Source organism: Artemia franciscana, chromosome 3 (assembly GCF_032884065.1).
Source record: "Artemia franciscana chromosome 3, ASM3288406v1, whole genome shotgun sequence".
In the NCBI taxonomy this organism is placed as follows: domain Eukaryota; kingdom Metazoa; phylum Arthropoda; class Branchiopoda; order Anostraca; family Artemiidae; genus Artemia; species Artemia franciscana.
In genome coordinates this window covers 14139953-14160099 of record NC_088865.1, presented here as the reverse complement: position 1 = coordinate 14160099, position 20147 = coordinate 14139953, and the positions used below count along the sequence as shown (strand labels likewise).

Sequence of the window (20147 nt, the reverse complement as noted above, 5' to 3'; positions counted from 1 at the left end):
CCTCACCTATTTTTTTTGCAATTACTTCTACATAGAAACAAAAAAAAAAGTTGGGACATACTTAAGTGAACTAGCAAAAGAACTTTCTGATTTCTTTCGATATTTTTTTTTGTTTCTTTTTTTTCTACGAGGATCGTTCTAGCACCACAATTTTAAAAAAGGATTAGTTTACAAAAGCTTAGATACGTTTTTTCCAATAAAATTACAAAAAAGAAAGTGTTAGAAGGGTAGTACTGAACTCCACGACGAGCATTCCTTCGAGATTTTATTCATTCTAAAGAATCTAATCTTTCCGTGAGTTTTTTTCCAAAATATTTTTTTTCAATTGTTTTGGTCAGGCGCTAGAAATAGAGAACATTTTAACGTCTAAATGACTCATTAAAAACTTTAAAATATAATTCATAGCTAATCTTCCTCCAAAAAAATGGGTTCAATGACAGCTATGAATAATTTAAATTAAACAAGTCCCAATAAAGCTTTATTAGCTATTATTATCATCTTTACCCATTAAAAACAAACGACAATGATGAGGTGATAAAAAGGGAAAATAAAGAAACATTTTAAACAGAAACAGACGAGATAACCTAATAAATTGACTTATTAGTATGCATAAAACAGGACCGTATCCAAGATTTGTTCTCGGGGGGGGGGATATTTTTTCGAGAAGGGATTTTACAAAAAAAATAAACAAATAAAAAAATTATGTACATTTTTTTTACGTTCTTACGAGTCGGACAAATATTTCGGGGAGGGGGTTCAAACACCCCACCCCTCATCTCTGGATGTGGTCTTGCAAGACAATCTAACAACTTTAGTTTAATAGACATTGTTTGAATAAATTAAACACGACCTGTCAATCATAACATACAATAAACACGAACCGCAGCATTTTATCCTAGGAGTAGCTCCGTTTCAAAAATCGTGCGTGCCAGATGGCGCAGACCCCGCGTGGCGACAATTATAACACGCGCAGCAAAACAGGCAGCACTGCGAGTGGTATACCAGGGGGCAGAAAGTGAGTAGCCCCTCGACAAGATCCAAAACTTCAAACAGAGGTAATCATATGTTCAGAACAGTTAATTGTCCTTAGTTGTGTTTCCCGGCACCGGGTTTAAAGTGTGTCTTGAACAGGTTTGAAAAAAAAAATAGATTTTCAGGTTTTCCGTGTTCGATTCAACATAACGTTTAATTGTTTTCATCTTACGAGTTTCAAGCTTCTTGGGCACGGGTTTCTGAAAATCGTAATGTACCAGAATAGCAAGGTTGAACACAGGTTCTGAGAAGACATTTACCTTTGTTGAACACGGTACTCAAAACAATAATGTGGACAACCTGTGTCGAACTCCAACTTGGATGTGGGTAGCATTAAAACGAGGCTCTCGATCAGCAGACGCTTTGAGTATGATTTACCTTCTTCCTTTTGAAGCACGTTAAAATGAAAGCATTGTTTGCCAAACTAATTGCGCGAGATTACGTCAAAACATTTTGGTTAGAAAGCATCGATTATAAGAAAAGCAGCAGCTTCGACGGAATTCATCACGACACTAAGAAAACTAAGAAACACTCTAGCTTCGAAGGCATTCGTCACGGAACACTTGTTTCCAAACTATCTGCAAATACGGCATTCGTTTACAGAAAATAGATAAAAAGCGACTGCTCAAATTGGGAGGTCAGTTCAGCAATACAGCACTTGACCGAAAAAGTATACAAGCTACATAAGAAGTGAAAATGGATGGACCAAAATGCAAAGGTATGCACCAAATGAGATATATATATATATATATATATATATATATATATATATATATATATATATATATATATATATATATACCAATAATTTGAAGGTCTCAAAATTCTTTGGAGCGACAAATTACTTTCTGGGATATTGTTAATTTTTTTTATGGTGTGTGTTTATTTCTGTGTCTGTGCTGTTGCATTGGTGATTTCTTTTTTCATTATAATACACACTCGAGAATTTCGATCGGGAATGATGCGAACATGAGACAAGAAACTGGTCAAGCAACTTCTTCATATTAGACTCCCCAACCTAGCTTTGGCTAGGTTGGAAAATAAATTGTAGCTATATTTTATTTATGTATTTAGTTGGCATTTTGGTTGTTAGGTTACGTATTTAATATATGCTATGCTTTACCTTCCCCCAAATGTGCAAATATATAGCCCAAATTTGTTTCTAAACTATTCTATTTTCATTAGATTTTGTTTTATTACATTAGTATTAACCAAACTTCACTTCTCGAGTGTGTATTATAAAACCAACAAGTACAAGTAACAGTTGTAGTTACTTCTGTAGGGGAAAAGCTAAGAAGGTCGTATTTAATATATACTATGCTTTACCTTCCCCCAAACGTGCAAATATATAGCCCAAATTTGTTTCTAAACTATTCTATTTTCATCAGATTTTGCTTTATTACATTAGTATTAACCAAACTTCACTTCTCGAGTGTGTATTATATAACCAACAAGTACAAGTAACAGTAGTAGTTACTTCTGTAGGGGAAAAGCTAAGAAGGTCCGCTTAAAAAAAGGGAGCTAAAAGCCCATTAACTTTCCTTCACTTATTCATAATATCCCAGTTCACAAATTGAGAAAATTGTTAAATTATTGAAAAGCTGAAGCAATTTATTTAATAGTTTAGTTTTAGAATACTAAATTATTGTAAAGCCAAGTTTTACAAGCTCAAGTTCAAGCCCGGAAACCGTAAGCAATCGGAATCATCGAGACCACGAGCAAAAATATTCGAATACGCAGACGTTGGCCAGGACCCCTCCTAACCTCCAAATCAAGCCCTGGCGAAGTCAAAGATTGCTACCAATTTTTTTTTATATTATGACCCTACCATTTGCCAAATAATTGTAACAAAATAGCTGTTTAAAAAAGACATAAATCCACATTTGTCAAAATTTTATGCAGGAACTAATCAGCAAAATAATTAAATTCAATTGCAGCCTCAATGAATTAAAATTACTTTTCTTTTCAACTGTTCTTTTCGGACTTGCTAAAACAAAATAGTAATAATGATCAGGAAATAATCTATAGTTTACGGGCATCCATTAAACCGCCAAGATTCATACAATATGTCCTGTAATTACCTATATCTTCCATTTAAGCCCTCTTTTTTATTCACAACCCTCTCCCTTCATCCCAAAATAGATTCCTGCCTTTGTGTTAGGCATGAATCTAGATATTTTATACTTTGTTCTATAACTTCCAAAAAAGATTTGCTACACAGCCTCAAATTTGTTCGAACATGAAGAAAAAAAAACCTTCTTCTTCATCTTCACTTACAATATTCTGTATTAGCTTACAACACTGTTTGGCCAACAAATTAAGAAAAGGGCCACAAATTCTAAACAGTCACTTATTTCACTTTCAAACAGGATGTATAATACTGTAGAGTCTATACAATTTTTAGTTAAACTCTTTTATTTTTAGATCCAGCATGCAAGTGTAACCCATGCAATTGCAATACAGATACAGATTGCTGCGCTAAAGCTAAATGTAAGTTGTCTTGTTTTCTTCCAAATTAGGCTATAAGTAGTGGCATTTTCGAAGGGGGACAAGGGACACAGTTCCCCCCCCCCGAGTAATTTAGAGACAAAATTATTATATAGCCCATGCCCCTTGACTCTTTGGATGTGGACCCCACTTGCCCCAAAACGCTGGAGCTAAGGCCCTGGCTATGAGTAAAAACTCACCTTAAATGGTTTTATAACTACGGTGCCGCTAATATTTCGCCTTTGTTATGTAGTAAGTTGAGCAACTGTTCAACTTTAAAGAGTAAAATCTATTATTGACCAATTAAAATAAAAATCTAAGACATAATTTCTGAATGAGAAAAGATGTAAGCTGGGAACGGTAGTTTTTCCATCTGTATGATGTGGCAAAAGATACAAAGATGTAGCATTAGCAGGCAATAGTTAGGAACAAATTACTGTTCATAAAGTAATATAGCATAACAAACTAAATAACATAGGAAAAAACTTCAATCATTAACTCTGGAGCTTCACAGGGAGAAATCCTTTGATTGCTCCAAGCTACAATTTAAAGTAATAACAGCTTTTTAAACCAATATTTTGCGATTTCGGTTGTACAAGTGTGATATAGAAAAAATGAAAACATGTAACATTCAAAAATCTTTGCTTTTTTATTGACATGTATGACCATGGTGGGGGTAAAGAAATCAGAACAAGAGGACATAGAGCTGTGAGATAAATTAAATTGTTGTTTTCTTCGTTTATTGTTACGAAGAATTTAACAAAAAAGTTCTTGGAGCCTACATTGTTCCTCTTAGCCAAAGAGAGAAAACAAATATTCACATACAGACCCAGGAAGAAAACAATTTAAAAAAAAAATCATCTATATTATAAATCATTGTCAATAAAAGAAAAAAAATCCCTCTGAAAACAGGAGAATTGTACTGACCAAAGAAGAAAATATTTTTGGCTCTACATAGGATCTAGTAAGTACCACATGATGACTTAAAGCCAGAAATCGATTCATTTTCAAACGGCCCACCAAGTGGATTGATACACTTTTTCCTAGGAATTTTTGACAAGGTTATGTCTGAAATATGCAGAAGTAATTATAAAATCATCATTTTAGGAGATTTTAATATTGACCTGTCAAAAATATCATTTACAACTTCTTTGACTTTTTATCCTTTGCTTCATCCTTTAATATATTTCCCTGTGTCACTATTCCTATTAGAGTTACTGACACATCTGCCACATTAATTGGCAATATTATTTCTACTTTAATGCCAAATTCGAGATTTGTTTTCATGTCTGACATCTCTGACCACTTCATGGTGTTACAAATTATTCAATCTCTGATCTATCTTCAGTTCCTTCCGCTCCTTGTAATTTACCAGTCCGTTGCCAACAGCATCAACTTGAACAGTTTAAATTTCGATTGTTTGATATCACCTGGGAGTTTCTCTCTTATTCAAGTCGGTCTGTTGATAGTTTTTTTAATCAATTCTATTATCTGGTCAGAGAGGCCTTTGTTGATAGTTGCTGTGCAACCTCAGCTGCTAAAAGCTTCAAGCGTTCAGTTCTTCGTGCCCCTTGGATACTGCAGCTCTTCGTAAAAGAGTACAAAAAGAAAAACTTATTTGTGGAAGGCATTCAAGTCCTCTAACTCTCATCATCATCTTGAAAAATATAGAAATTTATTGAATTCCTTAGTTCGTAAAGCCAAGTACATTTATTACTCCCAGATGTTTCTCCAAAGTCGACAAGAAAATGAGAAAAACCTGGCAACTTATAAACAAAGTTCTTCATCCCAATTCCAAAAGAAATAACTTGCCAAATAAATTAATTTCTAAGGGAGCAGTAATAACTAATAGTAAGGTCATAATGAATGAATTCTGCTCTTACTATGCATCAATTTGGGATTTCAATGTCTGAAGATATTTGTGATATAGCTTGCCCCTCTGATGGACATGTTTGATTCCTGGGTATTTTATTGGAAGATTTTTTTTTTAACATCACTGTGCTCTTGTGAAACTTAAGCTCTCCAGAAACCTATGAAATCTGTGGAAGCTACGTCATTGTTTCTCTGGTTCAATAATAAAGATCCTCTTTCACTCTCTCATTCAACTTTATAACTAATACTGCCCAACAGTATGGCTGTCGAAATTTTCTTCTTTTACGTTCTCTGTTTTAAAAATATATAACAGAGCAATTAAATTAGTGTCTGAGGTGACAGGCCAGCTCAGCACGAATTTTATTGGGTGGTAAATCCACATACAGCTTTCTTTCCGATTGTTTCATTTTGAAGTATTTTCATAAACTCTTCCCTAACTTCTTCAAAAAATAACATCCTCTTAAACTCTGAACTATGAAAGGAATCTTGTGTTTCTTTTTCTCTCAGAAATGACATGGAAATTTTCATTCATAAAACCAAAACCATAAGATCATATTTTAATCCAGTTTTATGTTGTGCCTCCATATGAAACTCTATATCAGTTAATATTCAGCTACATCATTGTTATCGACAATTTAAAAAAGAGCTAAACGACAACTTCTTATGCCTAGAGAGATACTTCTCTCTTCCCTTCTCTTTTTCCCCTCTATCTTTCCTTTTCAATTCGTTTAATTTATTTATTTTGATTGGCATGATAGTTTTGTTGTTGTTGTTTAGTTTTTCTCTGGTCCTTCTCTTCAATTTTAGCTCGATCTTTAATAGTCTCGCACTTTCATAGCCCAAAAAGCCTTCACGGGGGTCTAAAGTTTTATAACTTTTTCCCTGTTTCCTTTAAATAAATTGATTGATTGATTGAATTGATGTTTTGTAAAGTAAAAAGATAATTTCTTTTGTGTTAATTATCTGCATAAATGATTTGATAGGATAATTATGAAGCTATTTTTTTAGGCATGGAAAGTGGCTGCTGTAAAGGAAGTGATTGCTGTGTTGGCGCAAACAACTGCTGCAATCCATGCACATGCAAACAATGCCTATGCAATAAATAAATGGCAAACTTGAACAATATATAATTACTAAACATTTGTTTTCTTTGAATGTCCTTGAATTCATATTTGTATCTGATTCTCTTTCTAATTTATATTTCATATATCAAAATAAATTTGTGCGCATGTAATTTGTGATCATCAGGAAAAGTAGATATATGATTGTTGAGCAAGTTTCTACCAAGCAGATATGATTGTAACTAAGGATTTAGCTATCCAAAATAGGATGTTTATTAACAACAGTCCCTGTAAAGGTAGAGCATGAAATTTGATTTCACATAGGAAAAAAGTAAAAAAAAAAAACTGTAATTTCAATACATGGCAACATAATTCAAAACTCAACCTCTCTCAACGGTTACCACTTGAAGCATGAAAGTGCTGTTTTAGCACTAATTTGTTATCTGTAGAACTTCAGCATGGGATCAGGGTTGCTATCAGTAGCACAAAAGTGCTACTTTAGCACTATTACAGTCAATTTTGTTTTACTGAAGCACTGAAAATTGATATGTAGCATGCAAATTTGTGAAATAAAAGCACTTTAGGAGCTGACCAAGATGGAAGCCCTGCCCTCAACAAGGGAAGAAACAAGAAAGAGGAGTGGTGCCAGTTTAGTGGATTATTACCCATGTCGACCAATTTTACTTAATTTGGTCCAAATTGTTTCTTAGGTAGTGGAAAATATTAGACAGTAATTTATAATTCATCATCTGTCATAGAAATCAGAAAAATAAAACATGTTATTCAATACTCAATTGAACACTGTTACTACTATAATTGTATCTTAGGCTCCTCCTCCATTATTTCTGGATCTATCTCTACAGCACATACTTGTATATTTTTCTTCTTTTTTTTTCTTCCTTTTTTCAAGTTGATGTGACTTAACAACTGCTGATGAGAAATAGCCACAACAACCTGAATAAATAAAAATTAGCAAAATTCTACACAACATTGGGTTATACCCAGGCATTGGAGGAAGGGTGGTACACAGACATAATTACAACATTAGCAATTATTTATACGTTTTTTTTTTTAAACCAGAGAAATCAGGACTTAGTAAAGGCATAACATTTGTGCACTATTCTTGCGCCTCACTTGTTCTACAAATCTGTTCTGTTTTTTTTTTTTTTTTTTTTTTTTTTTTTTTTTTACAACACAAAGTTTAACTGTGTTCATTTAAGATCAGTATCCTTTGGATAGGGAAGGGCTGGAGATATATACTGCAGTAAATTTGAGGCTTTTTGCACTAATTTGCTTACTAAAATATAAATCAACAATACAATTTGTTTTTCAGCACTTTTTTCCTCATACGACAATTGAATTGAAATTGCGTCCCCTCGTCATATCTCATCAGCATTATGTATACCTAAGCATCTTTTTTTTGTTCTTTCAATTTAACAAGCAACTGCAATTATATGTTTATTCACCTTAGTTTCAGAATTTAAGACCCTTCTTTTATAAAAAAAAAAGTTTTATATAATACAACAGTTATCCCAAAACTTTGATTGAACATATTCAAGGAAATAAGTGGCATGGGAGGGGGGCTAGGTGCCCAGCAATTTTTTTGGTCACTAAAAAGGGAAATAAAACTTTTATTTCCATTCGAATGAGCCCTTTCCCTGTCTTCTAGGACCATTGGTTCAATGCAATCGCCTCCAAAAATTATGGAATTCCACATTTTTGAAATATGCCTTTGAAACCCCTACAGTAGAGTTCTCTGATAGACTGGGTCCACTCTTTCTTAAAAATCAGGCAAATTTTTCAGGGATGAGCAACATTAAATTAATGGATATTATATATTTTGAATCAGCATAAAAAACAAAATTTCTTGGTTGACCTTTGTTAGAGTGTTAGCTACTACTGAGCCAAGCATCTCTTTTCAATTAATTACCATGAACTGTTTAATGTTGGATTTTTTTTTCAATATCAATTGATATTGGATTTCTTCCCTAAATTTATGATGGATTTTTCCAAGTTCTTTAAAAACATATAAATCAGGACTTAACAAAGTTATGAGGCTCAAAATCATTCATTGGGCCTTGTATGGTCTTTAGATTTATTTCTGAAAGTTTTACTTTAATAACATAAAGTTTATCCAAGTGATTTAATTATTTAAAGAATAAAGGGAAAAAGATAGATACTTCAAGAAACTTTATCAGGGCATTGTTTAAAATCCTGAAAATCCTCAAAAGTTTTGCTATAGGCTAAATACAGCAACAATATTGGTGAACCCCAAGAATCAGGATAGTTGTGTTATATCTGACAACGTTCAGAGGAGGGGGTTAATATGAATTGTGATGGCAGTGATTACTGTATCAGCAAAGAGTATTAAATGGCAAATCACAGGTAACATTCTTGTCTATGGCTTCTTCCTTAGGAAACACCATAATAACAAAAGAGAAATATTTTTCCGAAATATAATGGTCACTGTCATGACCATTGCACAACCTATCCCCACCCTCAAATCAGGCACTATACAGCCCTAAGGAAGTTGTTTACCCATTGTTTCTCACTGCTTCAACAATCACATCTGTTAACTAACAGGCATTTTATTCTTAACTCAGTCTACATTATCGCATCATTTTTGAATCATGGGAACAGTTGGATAAAATGTAACTTTAAAATGATTTAAAAATATGGGTGAAATGGAAGGTAAAATGAAAACCTGGTTAATATAAGAATTCCAGTATCATGGTTTTTGTTGTAGTTTGGTATATTACCTTGAGCTAGGACAATTGCTGCATTCATTTTTACCATTCTATCAAAATTCAATCCTCAATTTTACTAATAAACCATTATTTTGTAAGACTTTTGTGCATTTGAGTTCAACCCATGCAAATACAAAATATCAGCATCTTGGTCAAAACAACCCCTGCCATAGTTATCACATGATTGACTCTGCAGGTGCTAATATGTCCATTCAGAGTGCTAAGGATGAGCACGATCTTGGGGCAATCATTGATGATAAGCTTAAATTTCATAGTCACTGTTGGAACCAAGCAGCTAAGGGTAACAAGGTCCTTGGTTTGATCAAGCATTCAGTGACAAGTCACCAACCAAGAGTTATCAAGAAGCTTTACAATGCCCTTGTTCATCCCCATCTTGAATTTGGCAAGTCAGTTGCCAACCCACACTTTAAGTGTGACATGGAGATACTTGAGAAGGTCCAGCATAGAGCAATCAAGGTCCCTTTTACCAAACAACAAATCTCCAACAAGCAATGACTAAAAAAGCTTGACCTACCTACCCTAATCTACTGTAGACAGAGAAGAGATATCATCTTTGCATTGAAGATGATGACCAGTGACACCTTTAAGCCTGTTTTTAATCACAGTGGATACACAAGAACACAAGGAAATCCCTTAAACTGCATCAAAATTTAACAGAAAGCAAGAGAAGTTCAACTTCTTTGCCAATTGTGTTGTTCCACTGTAGAATTCACTCAGTGAATCTACCATGTCGGCCAGATCAGTTGACAGCTTCGAGATTAGTGTTGACTGTGATTGGAGCAGCAAGCCATTAAAGACACACTGGGATGAATCAGTATCAACCAGTATCTATTAGTTGCCACCTGCCCCTTTTAACCCTCAAACAAGCCCAGCTGGCAATACATCTAGTGACACTCAACAATGTAAACAAACTGTTCTGTATATACCTAAATGCTTACAATTTACTCATGAACAGCAACATGAATATCAAATCAATGTTACCTGGCAAAATCTACAGGTTCTTCAACCATAGTTGCTAGGAGATGCAATTTCTGGTAAGACCTCAGTTCTACTTTGTACTTATAAGCTACTCTTTGAAATGATGTTCTTAGTTTGTTGTTTTTTAGAATGACAAACTGAGCATCATACTCTGTTTCACTAGTTTGCTACACTTTTGAACACCAAGTTTAAAATAAAAATGCCTGAAACAATAACTACCAAGTGCATTGATTTGTTTAACTCTGTGGATTTTGTGGATAGGAGTATATTGTCAGAGTCACTTTCCTCCTCTGGCAACTCTAATGTTTGTCTAGCTGTATCCAAAAGTATCCTTTCTGTTTCTGTTATGGTTAAAATTCTATTTGGCTGATTGAAATTCTATCTGGCTAAGGCTTATAAGGTGTTTTTCAGTTAAAACATCATTTTTAGAACAATTAAGTAAAATGCAATACAAGAGTAAAACCAAGGAAGTCTTAGTAGAATTAACAATGGATGGCCAAAATGAATACAGCTAATGTCTGGTTCTGTTAAGAGGTTTGGCAACTGTCAGAGTGGTAATCATTACATTTAACCCCAAATAACATATTTTTTGCTGTTTTTATTACTTCAATCCTAGTAATTCTTTGTTTTCTTAACCTGCCAACATCATCATGTCATCATGAAAGAATTTAAATCTGGATATATATTAGGTACTTACATGTTACAGCAACCAAACTTTGTTCTCAATCTGTAATTAAACCAGCTTTCTATGTCAACTTGGAAATAATCAGCATAGCCTGAGCCAGATAAAAGGTATCTATCCAGGTATATTTTAATTAAATATTTAATATATAGATGTGTGTAGGTTAGGTACCTTATTTAATGTAATGCATTCTGGGTGACCTGGTTTCCATAAATTTGTTGCTAAAGTACTATACTCTCATTGCATTTTGGTATACTTCATTATGATTAGCATAACTTCACTTCCTTGGTATGGTCACTATAACATTTAAGTAGCATATATATTTAGAAATGAGAGTAAGGATAAAAGGCTACTGAAAGAAGTTGCAAGCATCATCACTGCATACCTTACAAACATCTTCCAGTCTTCATTTGATTCCAGCACTATTCCATCTAATTGGAAAGAGGCACATGTGGTTCCCATTTTCATGAAGGGTGACAAATCCAGAGCAGAGAACTACAGACGAATCTCTGTCATTGCCAAGCTACTTGAGAGAATTGTGAATGATGCAATCCACAACCATCTGGCAACCCACATGATACTTTCTTACAACCAACATGGATTCCATCACAAACAAGTCCATGGAAACCAATCTACTTGAAACATAATCACAAGCTCCTCAATGCTGGTATACCTGTTGACCTAATTCTCCTTGATCTAGCCAAAGTGTTTGATAAGGTTCCCCACAGAAGGCTCTGCATCAAGCTCCTCTCTGCAGGCCTGAACCAAATGATGGTCAATTGGCTAAATGTGTTTTCTCACAAAACGCACACAAAGGGTCAGACTGTTTGGATCAGGTGGTGAGAAGATATATTCCAAACTCTGCAATGTCATCAGAGGTGTCCCTCAAAGTACAGCCCTTGGCCCAACCCTCTTCTTGATTTGCATCAACAACTTAGTCACCAGGGTCAGGAACAATATCATACTATTTGTTGATGATTCCAAGCTCTTTGGTCTGGCAGACAGCACAAGCCTCCAAGCTGATTTCAACCATATCCAAGACTGAGCTGAAGAGTGGCTACTTTCATTCAACATCAGCAAATGCTGCATCTTGTACTTTGGACCACAGAATGAAAATGCAGTGTACTCAATGTGAGATCCTGACAAGTGAACACAGATTGACCTTCAAACCTGCAACACAGAAAGGGACTTGGGTGCACTCTTTGATAATCAGCTTGAGTTTCACTCTCACACAAGGAATGTAGTTTTCAAATCTAATGCAGGACTTGCCCTACTCAAAAGATCTTATGAGCAGATCCCCCAAAGTCTTTCTTAGACTTTATAAAGCCACTGTAAGACCCAACCTTGACTTTGAAAACTGCATAGCTGCTCCCCAAAGCAAAGGCAACACAAGACTTCTTGAGGACATGCAGAGAGATGCCACCAAGGTTATAAATGGGCTGAAAGATCTCCATTACAATGGAAGACTAAAAAACATCAAACTACCTACACTGATGTACTGCCACAAAGGAGGTGACATGTTGCTTACCCACAAACTCTCCAACAACACATCTAGCTTCCTCAACCTGAACAAGTCCCACCAATCCTATACAAGAGGCCATTCAAAGAAACTTTCTAAATGCCACATGAATACAAGAATGCATCAAAACTTCTTCTCTGAAAGAGATGTCAATGACTAGAGACCCTCTGAGTCTACAGTGTCAGCAACTTCACCTGTAACTTCCAAGAAGTCACTGGATAACAAATGGTCATGCAGGAACTGAAAATACTGCTGGCATGATTCAGATCAGTAATAGGTGCCAGCCATCATCATTCAAGGAGTAACACAGATCCATTTGACCTTATCATTCCAAAGTGCAAATTAAGGTAATTAAGGTAAAGGAAACATGAAAATCTACTCTTAATTTTTTTTTTTGTATGGTGACCATATGTCTACATATTGCAGATACTAATTTCCTGATTTCTCCATGTACCCATTTAGAGCTGGGTCAACTCTAGCTGAGCTTACACAAGTCACATAACTGACGCCTTTTCCAAGCCAAATAACCTGCAACACCAGGACTCAATCCAATCTCCTCAGGATTTCAGGGATATATTGGTTAAATACAATTAAAAAAAAACATACTGTATATTATTAAGCATGAATTTAGTTATTATAGAGTTGACTTCTAATTCTGAATATAGTATAGGACTGTATTGGTCACTCTTAGAAGGGGATGCTTTTGTTGGAAGTGACTATTTTGTTTTGAAAGAATATCAATTGGGGAGTTGAATAATATTGTAATTTTTTTTGCTATTGAATAGTTATGTATGTGTTTTGTTGTTGTTTATGTTTGTTGTTGGCTTGACTTTGGCCTTTCCCCAAAATAAAATGGACACAAGAGCCCTTGAAAGTGTCCAAAGGAGAGCAACCAAACTGGTCCGTGGCTTAAATAATGTCCCTTACCAGGATTGCCTAGGATCTCTGAGACTTCCAACCCTCACCTATCAAAGATATAGAGGAGATGTGATCATGGCATGCAAAATTTTCAAATCCGGTCACCTGAACCAGATCTTCACCCCCTCCCTGGCTAACATTTCAAGAGGTCACAGTCTTAAGCTTCACCTGCCTGGATGTTGGAGAAGGGAACAACATGGTTTCTTTTCCATTCAGGTGGTCCCCCTCTGGAATAGCCTATCCAAGTCTACCATCCAAGCTGAGACTCCCCACTCCTTCAAGGCTGGAGTCAACAGGGACTGGGAGAGGGCTGAGTGGAGGCTGGACTGGGAAGCTAAGCCAACATAATTACATCACTCACCACCAGCAAGAACTACAGGAGGATCTACCACCTTATCTTGCTGGCAAATGCGATTTAAGGTAATTTAAGGAATAGTGTTGTTGTTATTATTATGTTTCTTTCAGAACAGCTGTAATTCTCTATTGCTGCCTTTTTGTTATCTGGTTTTCACTTGTAAGCAAGATTAATTAGAGATATTAGGCCTGGACTAAAATATGTTCTAGATCTATTCCTATAAATTCTATTTACCAAGCTTCCTATACTTTCCAAGACAATGAAAAGTCTATTCAACCATTTCTAGCCAAAAATCAGTTGGTACTCTTTGGAACCAAAAGAAGAAAATTTTTCTAGAAGAAAAAGTTCTAGTGCTAGGTGACAACTGAGGGAAATGTGTTAATATAATAAAAGTAATACCATTAGATTTCTTATTTTATACCTAGGGTTATTTAACCCTAGTATGGGTTACATGATACCCTTGTATGATCAATAAAAGTAGGGTGGTTAGAGCTCCAGCTGATGGGCTTCTTGTCATCTTAGACATTTACTGAACTAGGTGAAAGAAACTCTTGGGAATGAATTCAGAGCCTAAATTATATGCTGTGTAGGTGCCATCAGGGACAAAGCTTGGGTTTTGAGTTTGGAAAGGGGATTATGGGCTGACAGAATTAGGCTATCTAGTAGGCCTATGGCAACAAATGCCTATTGTTTTTGAAAATGTTTGTAACAATGGAAGGAAACATGATAATTTGATTAACCTAATAAGCTAGGCTGGTAAGAGTTCTAGCGGAGAGGCTTCTTGTAATCATAGACATTCAATGAGCTAGTTTCACTGTCTCACAGTTTAGCATACACCCTAGGGCAGTAATTTTTTGTTGTTCATATCATTGACTACATTTTTGATGAAATATAAAAAATATGAGAGCCAACAGAAGAAGGTGTAGAATGGTTAGATATGCTACTTTAAGCCCTTGTGAACAATGAAAAATTTGCCCCTGCGGCTATATTGGGGGGGGGACTAGATCCATTGTAAGAAAATTGACCATATTTGGAAAGAGCATACAATGAGGACTCTAATGGTACTCCTGTTTCTTATAAGCATATTCCTTTGCATGTGGTCATGCACCAGAACTTTACCAGAAATTCCTCCTGGGACTTTATTTCGTCTTGCAAGACCCATGCCTTCCCAGTGTAGCCTAGGCTAGCTATGAAAACTCATGGCTCTTATTCACTAGAACCCCCTGCCCATTAAAAGCATATGGAACTTACTTATCCTTGGTGGTTACAGTTGACCTAAATAGTTTATCTGTTGGTTTGTCGGCAAATTTGATATTTGTAAATCTTTATCAAAAGCAATGTGTTTCCAATGTTTCCACGGTTTCAAGGATTAGAACAGTGTTACCAGTTGCCAAGGTTTCAACCAAGTCAAAATTGAGGCCAAAAAGAGGGATTTTCGCTATATAAAAAAGCTAAGTAAGAAAAAAGTTAAGTAAATGTATATATATATATATATATATATATATATATATATATATATATTGGAATTTAGTTTTAGTTCTCATTCAGTGAACATCTAAAAAGTAAATTTTGTATATATGATCGAAATTGTGAAATATATGCTCAAGCATTCATTTACTTCAACTTGTGAAATATATATCCTGCAGAATTTTTTGACGAGTCATTTATTTTTGGATTCGCGGAGAACCTCACTTAGAATTGCTGGTACTGATGGCATTATTAATGGCGGCTTAGCTTACTGCGCGCTTTGAGTCAGCGTGGATGGATAAAATAATTGACTCTTGAACACGTACGCTTTTTTTTAGATAACTAGTACTACTACTACTACTACTACTAATAACTCACTGCAGCACCAAGCCGCCTGAGGCCAACACAGCTACGCACGCTCCTCCTCCAACCTAATCTATTTAAAGCCTCCCTCTTTACACCCTCCCAGGAAGTTCCCATTTCCTTTAAATCCTTATTTATGACATCCTCCCAACCCAGACAAGGACGACCTGCTTTCCGTGTAGCCCCAGACGGTAGATAACTAGTAATCCAACAAAAGTCAATTAACAGATTTTAAAGAAATTTAGTGAGTTGTGAATTAAGCTTAAACGGCTTGATCCCATGTGAGAAGAGGTAGAAAAATAGTTTGTGGAATTTTCTTAAATTTCTGAATAAGAAAACTTGTGAAGCAGAAAAACGATAAGAAAATACAGAGACGGAAGTTCGTAAGCTGAAAATAGAAGTCACAAAGAATAAAAAGATAATGAATAGAATTGAGGCGGATCAAAAAAGGTGCAAGGTGATACTCTACAATTGTGACTCAAGAGGTTCTAGCCTAAAAGAGGATATTCCTAGAGGCTTAAACGAAATATAGTAAGAGGCGCCAGGTTAATGCAGACAGATATCAAATGTGTTTTTCGTTTACCTTCAAACCAGAAAGTCAGATCAGTCGTGGTTAAAATAGCGTCTATGGAATTACAAAATCCCTATTTACTTAAGCTGTACTTTCCAAAAGGTTTCATTTATGAGTAGTCCCAGATTACACTTCATCAGAATTGTTGCCATACAGTAAGTCAATACTAACTTTGGAAACCGCTTATGTGGAAGGCTATTCAAATGTAAAGCTGAGGGGTGTGAGACTTTTCTTGGGGGATAAGGTTTTTACAATCCATAGTGAATTGGTAAAGTGAAAGAAATTGATCGAGAACAACGAAAAGTTAGAGCAGTAGAGGAAATGGGAACCCATGAACATCAGAGTTTAGACTTAAATCGTAATATATACCGGGGCAGTGAATGGACAATGCAAGTTTACTCAGTAAAAAAGGATCAAGAGCGGTCACGCGTAGAACAGCTATATAAGTTCAGACAGGATAACGTGCGTGTGATGAAATGGCTAGCACCCATAATGATTTTAATCATCCTGAGACAACTTACGCTCATGCAAATTAGAGTAATCAGATCATTTCGTGTAAAAGAAGTGGATCGGCAAATATAGCTGTTAGTGGCCAGAGTTTATGGAGCGCTGCTTCTGTATTTAGTGTAGAAGAGGGGGCCAGGTTGCTTTTGTAGGTGGGTAGTATTATTCCCCCGTTAGCTAAAAGCGTGTGATGCATTTAGCTCAGTGTGGTGTCAGACATGGCGAAGGAAATAGTAAGAACATTAGCCCTTTAGAGCGGGATAAAGGCACGAAAAATAATGCTCGAGCGAGGTAGGCGATTCAGGACTATGAATAATTTACGCCTCGTCAGATAGTGATAGTCCCGGTTTTTTTCTCAGGAGTATTCTATTTGGCGGGATATAGTAGTGCCTGGGAACCGGTCAAAATTTCCAGAATAGGGAATGCAGGGCCATAGTGAATTGTGGTTACCTTTTGTAATTTGAAATTTACAAGGTTATTGCAGGAAAAATTGAAAAAATCTATTAGAGTCAAGTACATAAGCAGGTTGTGAAAAATTGGATGTTGTCTGCCTTGTTGAAACGTAAAACTCTCTAGATAATTTTTCATCATGTGAAGATTTTGAATTTTTAAAAAGAGATAGAGGCTGATGGAGACTACTGCAAAAATTAAGAGAGGTTATGGTATGAATAACCCTAAGGAATTAAATGTTCAATACAGGGCCCAGGAATAAGAGCAGATGCCCCACCAGTTGAGACCTGGCCAGATTATTTTGAAAATAGGAAGTTAGAATATGTCAGGGCGAATGAGTCGTATAGTTCAAAGAAAGGAAAGTTGTAGGGACGGAGAAATATCCTTTAAGAAAGAATGATTACGATTTAATTAGGCCTGTATCTCAACAATAAATTTGGGATTAGTTGAAAAAGATGAATGGTAATTTGTGTCCAGGAACATATGGTATATTTACAAAGACCCTGAGGTTAAGAAGGATAACTTTAGTACCCATGTGTGCCGCAATTTTCTCGTTTGTAGTGGAGAAATCTTATTGGCCTCGCTCATGAGACACTTCGGTAGTAGTGCCTCTTTTTAAGAAAGCTAATAAGAAGTTACATGAAAACTTTAGGTCTATCTTTATGGGGAATGTGGCAAGCAAATTGTTTTGTATGGTTCTAGAATTTAGGCTAAGTAACTGCTTAGAAAAGGAGGAAATACTTAGCCCGGTGTAAGTGGGATTCAGATTGACACTCAGCTCTGCTAACCGTATTTTTACTTTGGATATACAGAAAAGGAAATGTGCTAGAGAAAAAAATGGCCGGCTATTTGCAGCATTTTAAGATCTGAAGAGTGCTTTTGACTCGGTAAATAGGATGATTTTAATTGAAAGGCTGTTGGAAATAGGCTTGCCGTCTTCTTATGTAGCGATAATAGCAGATATGTATCGGAGGATAAACTTTGATGTGAAGGCTATGGGAAATTTTTCTAGGCTGGTTCTGTCACATATGAGTGTTCAACAAGGATGTACTTTATCTCCTAAGATTTTCTCTTTGTTTGTTAATGATTTGGACAGTTTTATGAAAAGTAATAGTGCCCCTTCTGCATCTTTGTTGTTTAGGCTATCATGTAAGTTATTTGTCTTTAAGGTTTTATTCCCAAGCTAAAGAGTGCTAGCGGGGAGGTCTATTTTGAATCTGGGGTGAATAAAGTGGACTTGAAGAATTTGTTGTTGGTAAGAGGGTATAGTTTGAACTTAGGTGAGAGAAGGATATATTTATATTGCAGTTTATGTAATCTTAGTATATCTGTTTGCGTCTCGCGATATTTATTCAACGATATCTGTTGGGTTACGACTGATATAATAATTTAAAAGATGTGGCACCAGCAAGCACCAGACCTAAGTAAATCATCTTTGTTGGCTACATTTCCTGCAGGGTATAGAAGGACTTCAAAGTGAATACATACAGAGTCGAAGGGTCCTAATTACTTGTGAATAACACTTGCGTAGTTTACGGCATCTTTGTACGTTTTTACTGGGTTTTAAGCCACAGTTTGTTGACATCAAAAACTGGGATGGTGCTGTTCTTCTAACATAATAATGTTTTTCTTCTACAATTTCATTTTTGATTCATTTTGATTCTTGCTGTCTTCATTTCTTTGTTCTTCACTATCATTTTGACACTTTCTGATACTCGCTTTAGCGTCTCTTCTAATCCTACGATTCTTTGTTCTTCACTTTCATTTTAGACACGTTCTGACTACTACTGTTGCTTCTAACCACCCATTCCTCTGAGCTTTATTTTGTTTTGATCCTTATTATCACGTTTCTTGTAACCACATATTTTGTTTGTTTGTCACTTTTGTTCTTGAGTCGTTGCGATTCTCACTGTAACTTATCTTTTAACTGTACATTCCCATGTTCTTCAATTTCGTTTTTGATCTGTTCTAATTGTCGGTTTCACTAATATTTCTTTGATCTTTATTTTCTTTTATCATTGCTTCAGAGATTTTTTCAGTGTCTTTTGCCTCTGCTGCTTGGATTGTTCTTGTCACTTTTGATCGTCTAGGTTGTTCATTTTCACCCGGGCATTTAAATTTATCTGGTCGTTCACTTGATCTAATCTCATTCGATGGTCCGTTTTGTTCATTTTGAGCTTACGCATTTGTCTTCTTTTGTTCTTTTTTATATTCGTTTTGTGTTTACGTTAATTTACGTTTGTATTCCCTAGATATTATGAAACTGCTGAAAATACCTTTTCGAATTTACACCACCGAATATGGACACATGAATTTAAATATTTCTAGATTTTTGCTCAGCAAATTCTTCTAAAACGGTTTTAAAATATATTTTCCTTGCGTCATCACTTTCAATTAACATAATTGCTAAACGATTAAATCTATCCTTATTTATTGTTAGCGCGGGTGCCCTTCCAAACATAGGGCCCGATTCGGCCCAATCGTTCCAATCGCCCTTTATCCGGTCAAGTGATTTAAAAAGAACTATAAATTATCTAAATCAAACAACCTTTGGGCTCAAGCATTCAAGATTTTCCAAACGTCAGTTTGTTATATTTATCCCCTTACTTATTTATGAATGTATATCTACGAAAGGATTATGACAGCTCACATGGATACAGTCAGACAGCCGAGCGTTCAATACACTGGTGTCTTTAGGCTTCTCATTTGTCAAAATGTATTCGGGCCCAACTTGATACAATCAAGCGCAAAGTCGAGTTTCGATGTTAGCCTAATCCAGAGCATAGTAATAAAACAAAGCTGGGTTTAATTATGGTCCGGTGACAGGCATTTGCACAGAGCAGGGCATCCTCCTAAAATATCTTTGAAAAAAAAAACAAAATATCTTGGATCCTCCTAAAATATCTTTAAAATGTTTGATTTGTTTGTGATGATCTACTAGATATGTATGTTGATACTAAACTGTCAACATATTACTTATGAGAGGCCGATATGGCTTAAACCATATTTTCAGAATTTTTTTTTTGTCATTTTTGACGGTAAGGACCCCATCAAATATAAGTTCCTCGGTGTTTGAATTGCTGGTGCATAAAGTTTTTACGAAATTCTATCAAATTAATA

The 20147-nt window shown here is 35.5% G+C and overlaps 1 protein-coding gene and 1 long non-coding RNA gene across 3 annotated transcripts in view; one reads left to right on the top strand and one right to left on the bottom strand.

Moving 5' to 3' along the window:
• LOC136024917 (nuclear migration protein nudC-like) overlaps positions 1 to 15056 on the bottom strand; it is a 54890-nt gene extending 39834 nt beyond the window's left edge. Inside the window, exon 1 of one of the 2 annotated variants that reach the window (XM_065700497.1) lies at positions 14924 to 15056. Coding sequence is in view for 1 of the 2 variants with exons in the window: in XM_065700496.1 (XP_065556568.1) it covers positions 1293 to 1366 (74 nt within the window). In the remaining variant the exon portion in view is untranslated. Of the gene's footprint in view, positions 1 to 1292; positions 1437 to 14923 lie in introns of those variants that run through there. The other variant, XM_065700496.1, reaches the window with a different exon arrangement.
• Positions 1611 to 6625, top strand: LOC136024918 (uncharacterized). The gene is made up of 3 exons (XR_010616956.1): positions 1611 to 1750; positions 3457 to 3522; positions 6400 to 6625. It is a non-coding gene; the product is annotated as an uncharacterized LOC136024918 (long non-coding RNA).
• Positions 15057 to 20147: the final 5091 nt, after the last annotated feature.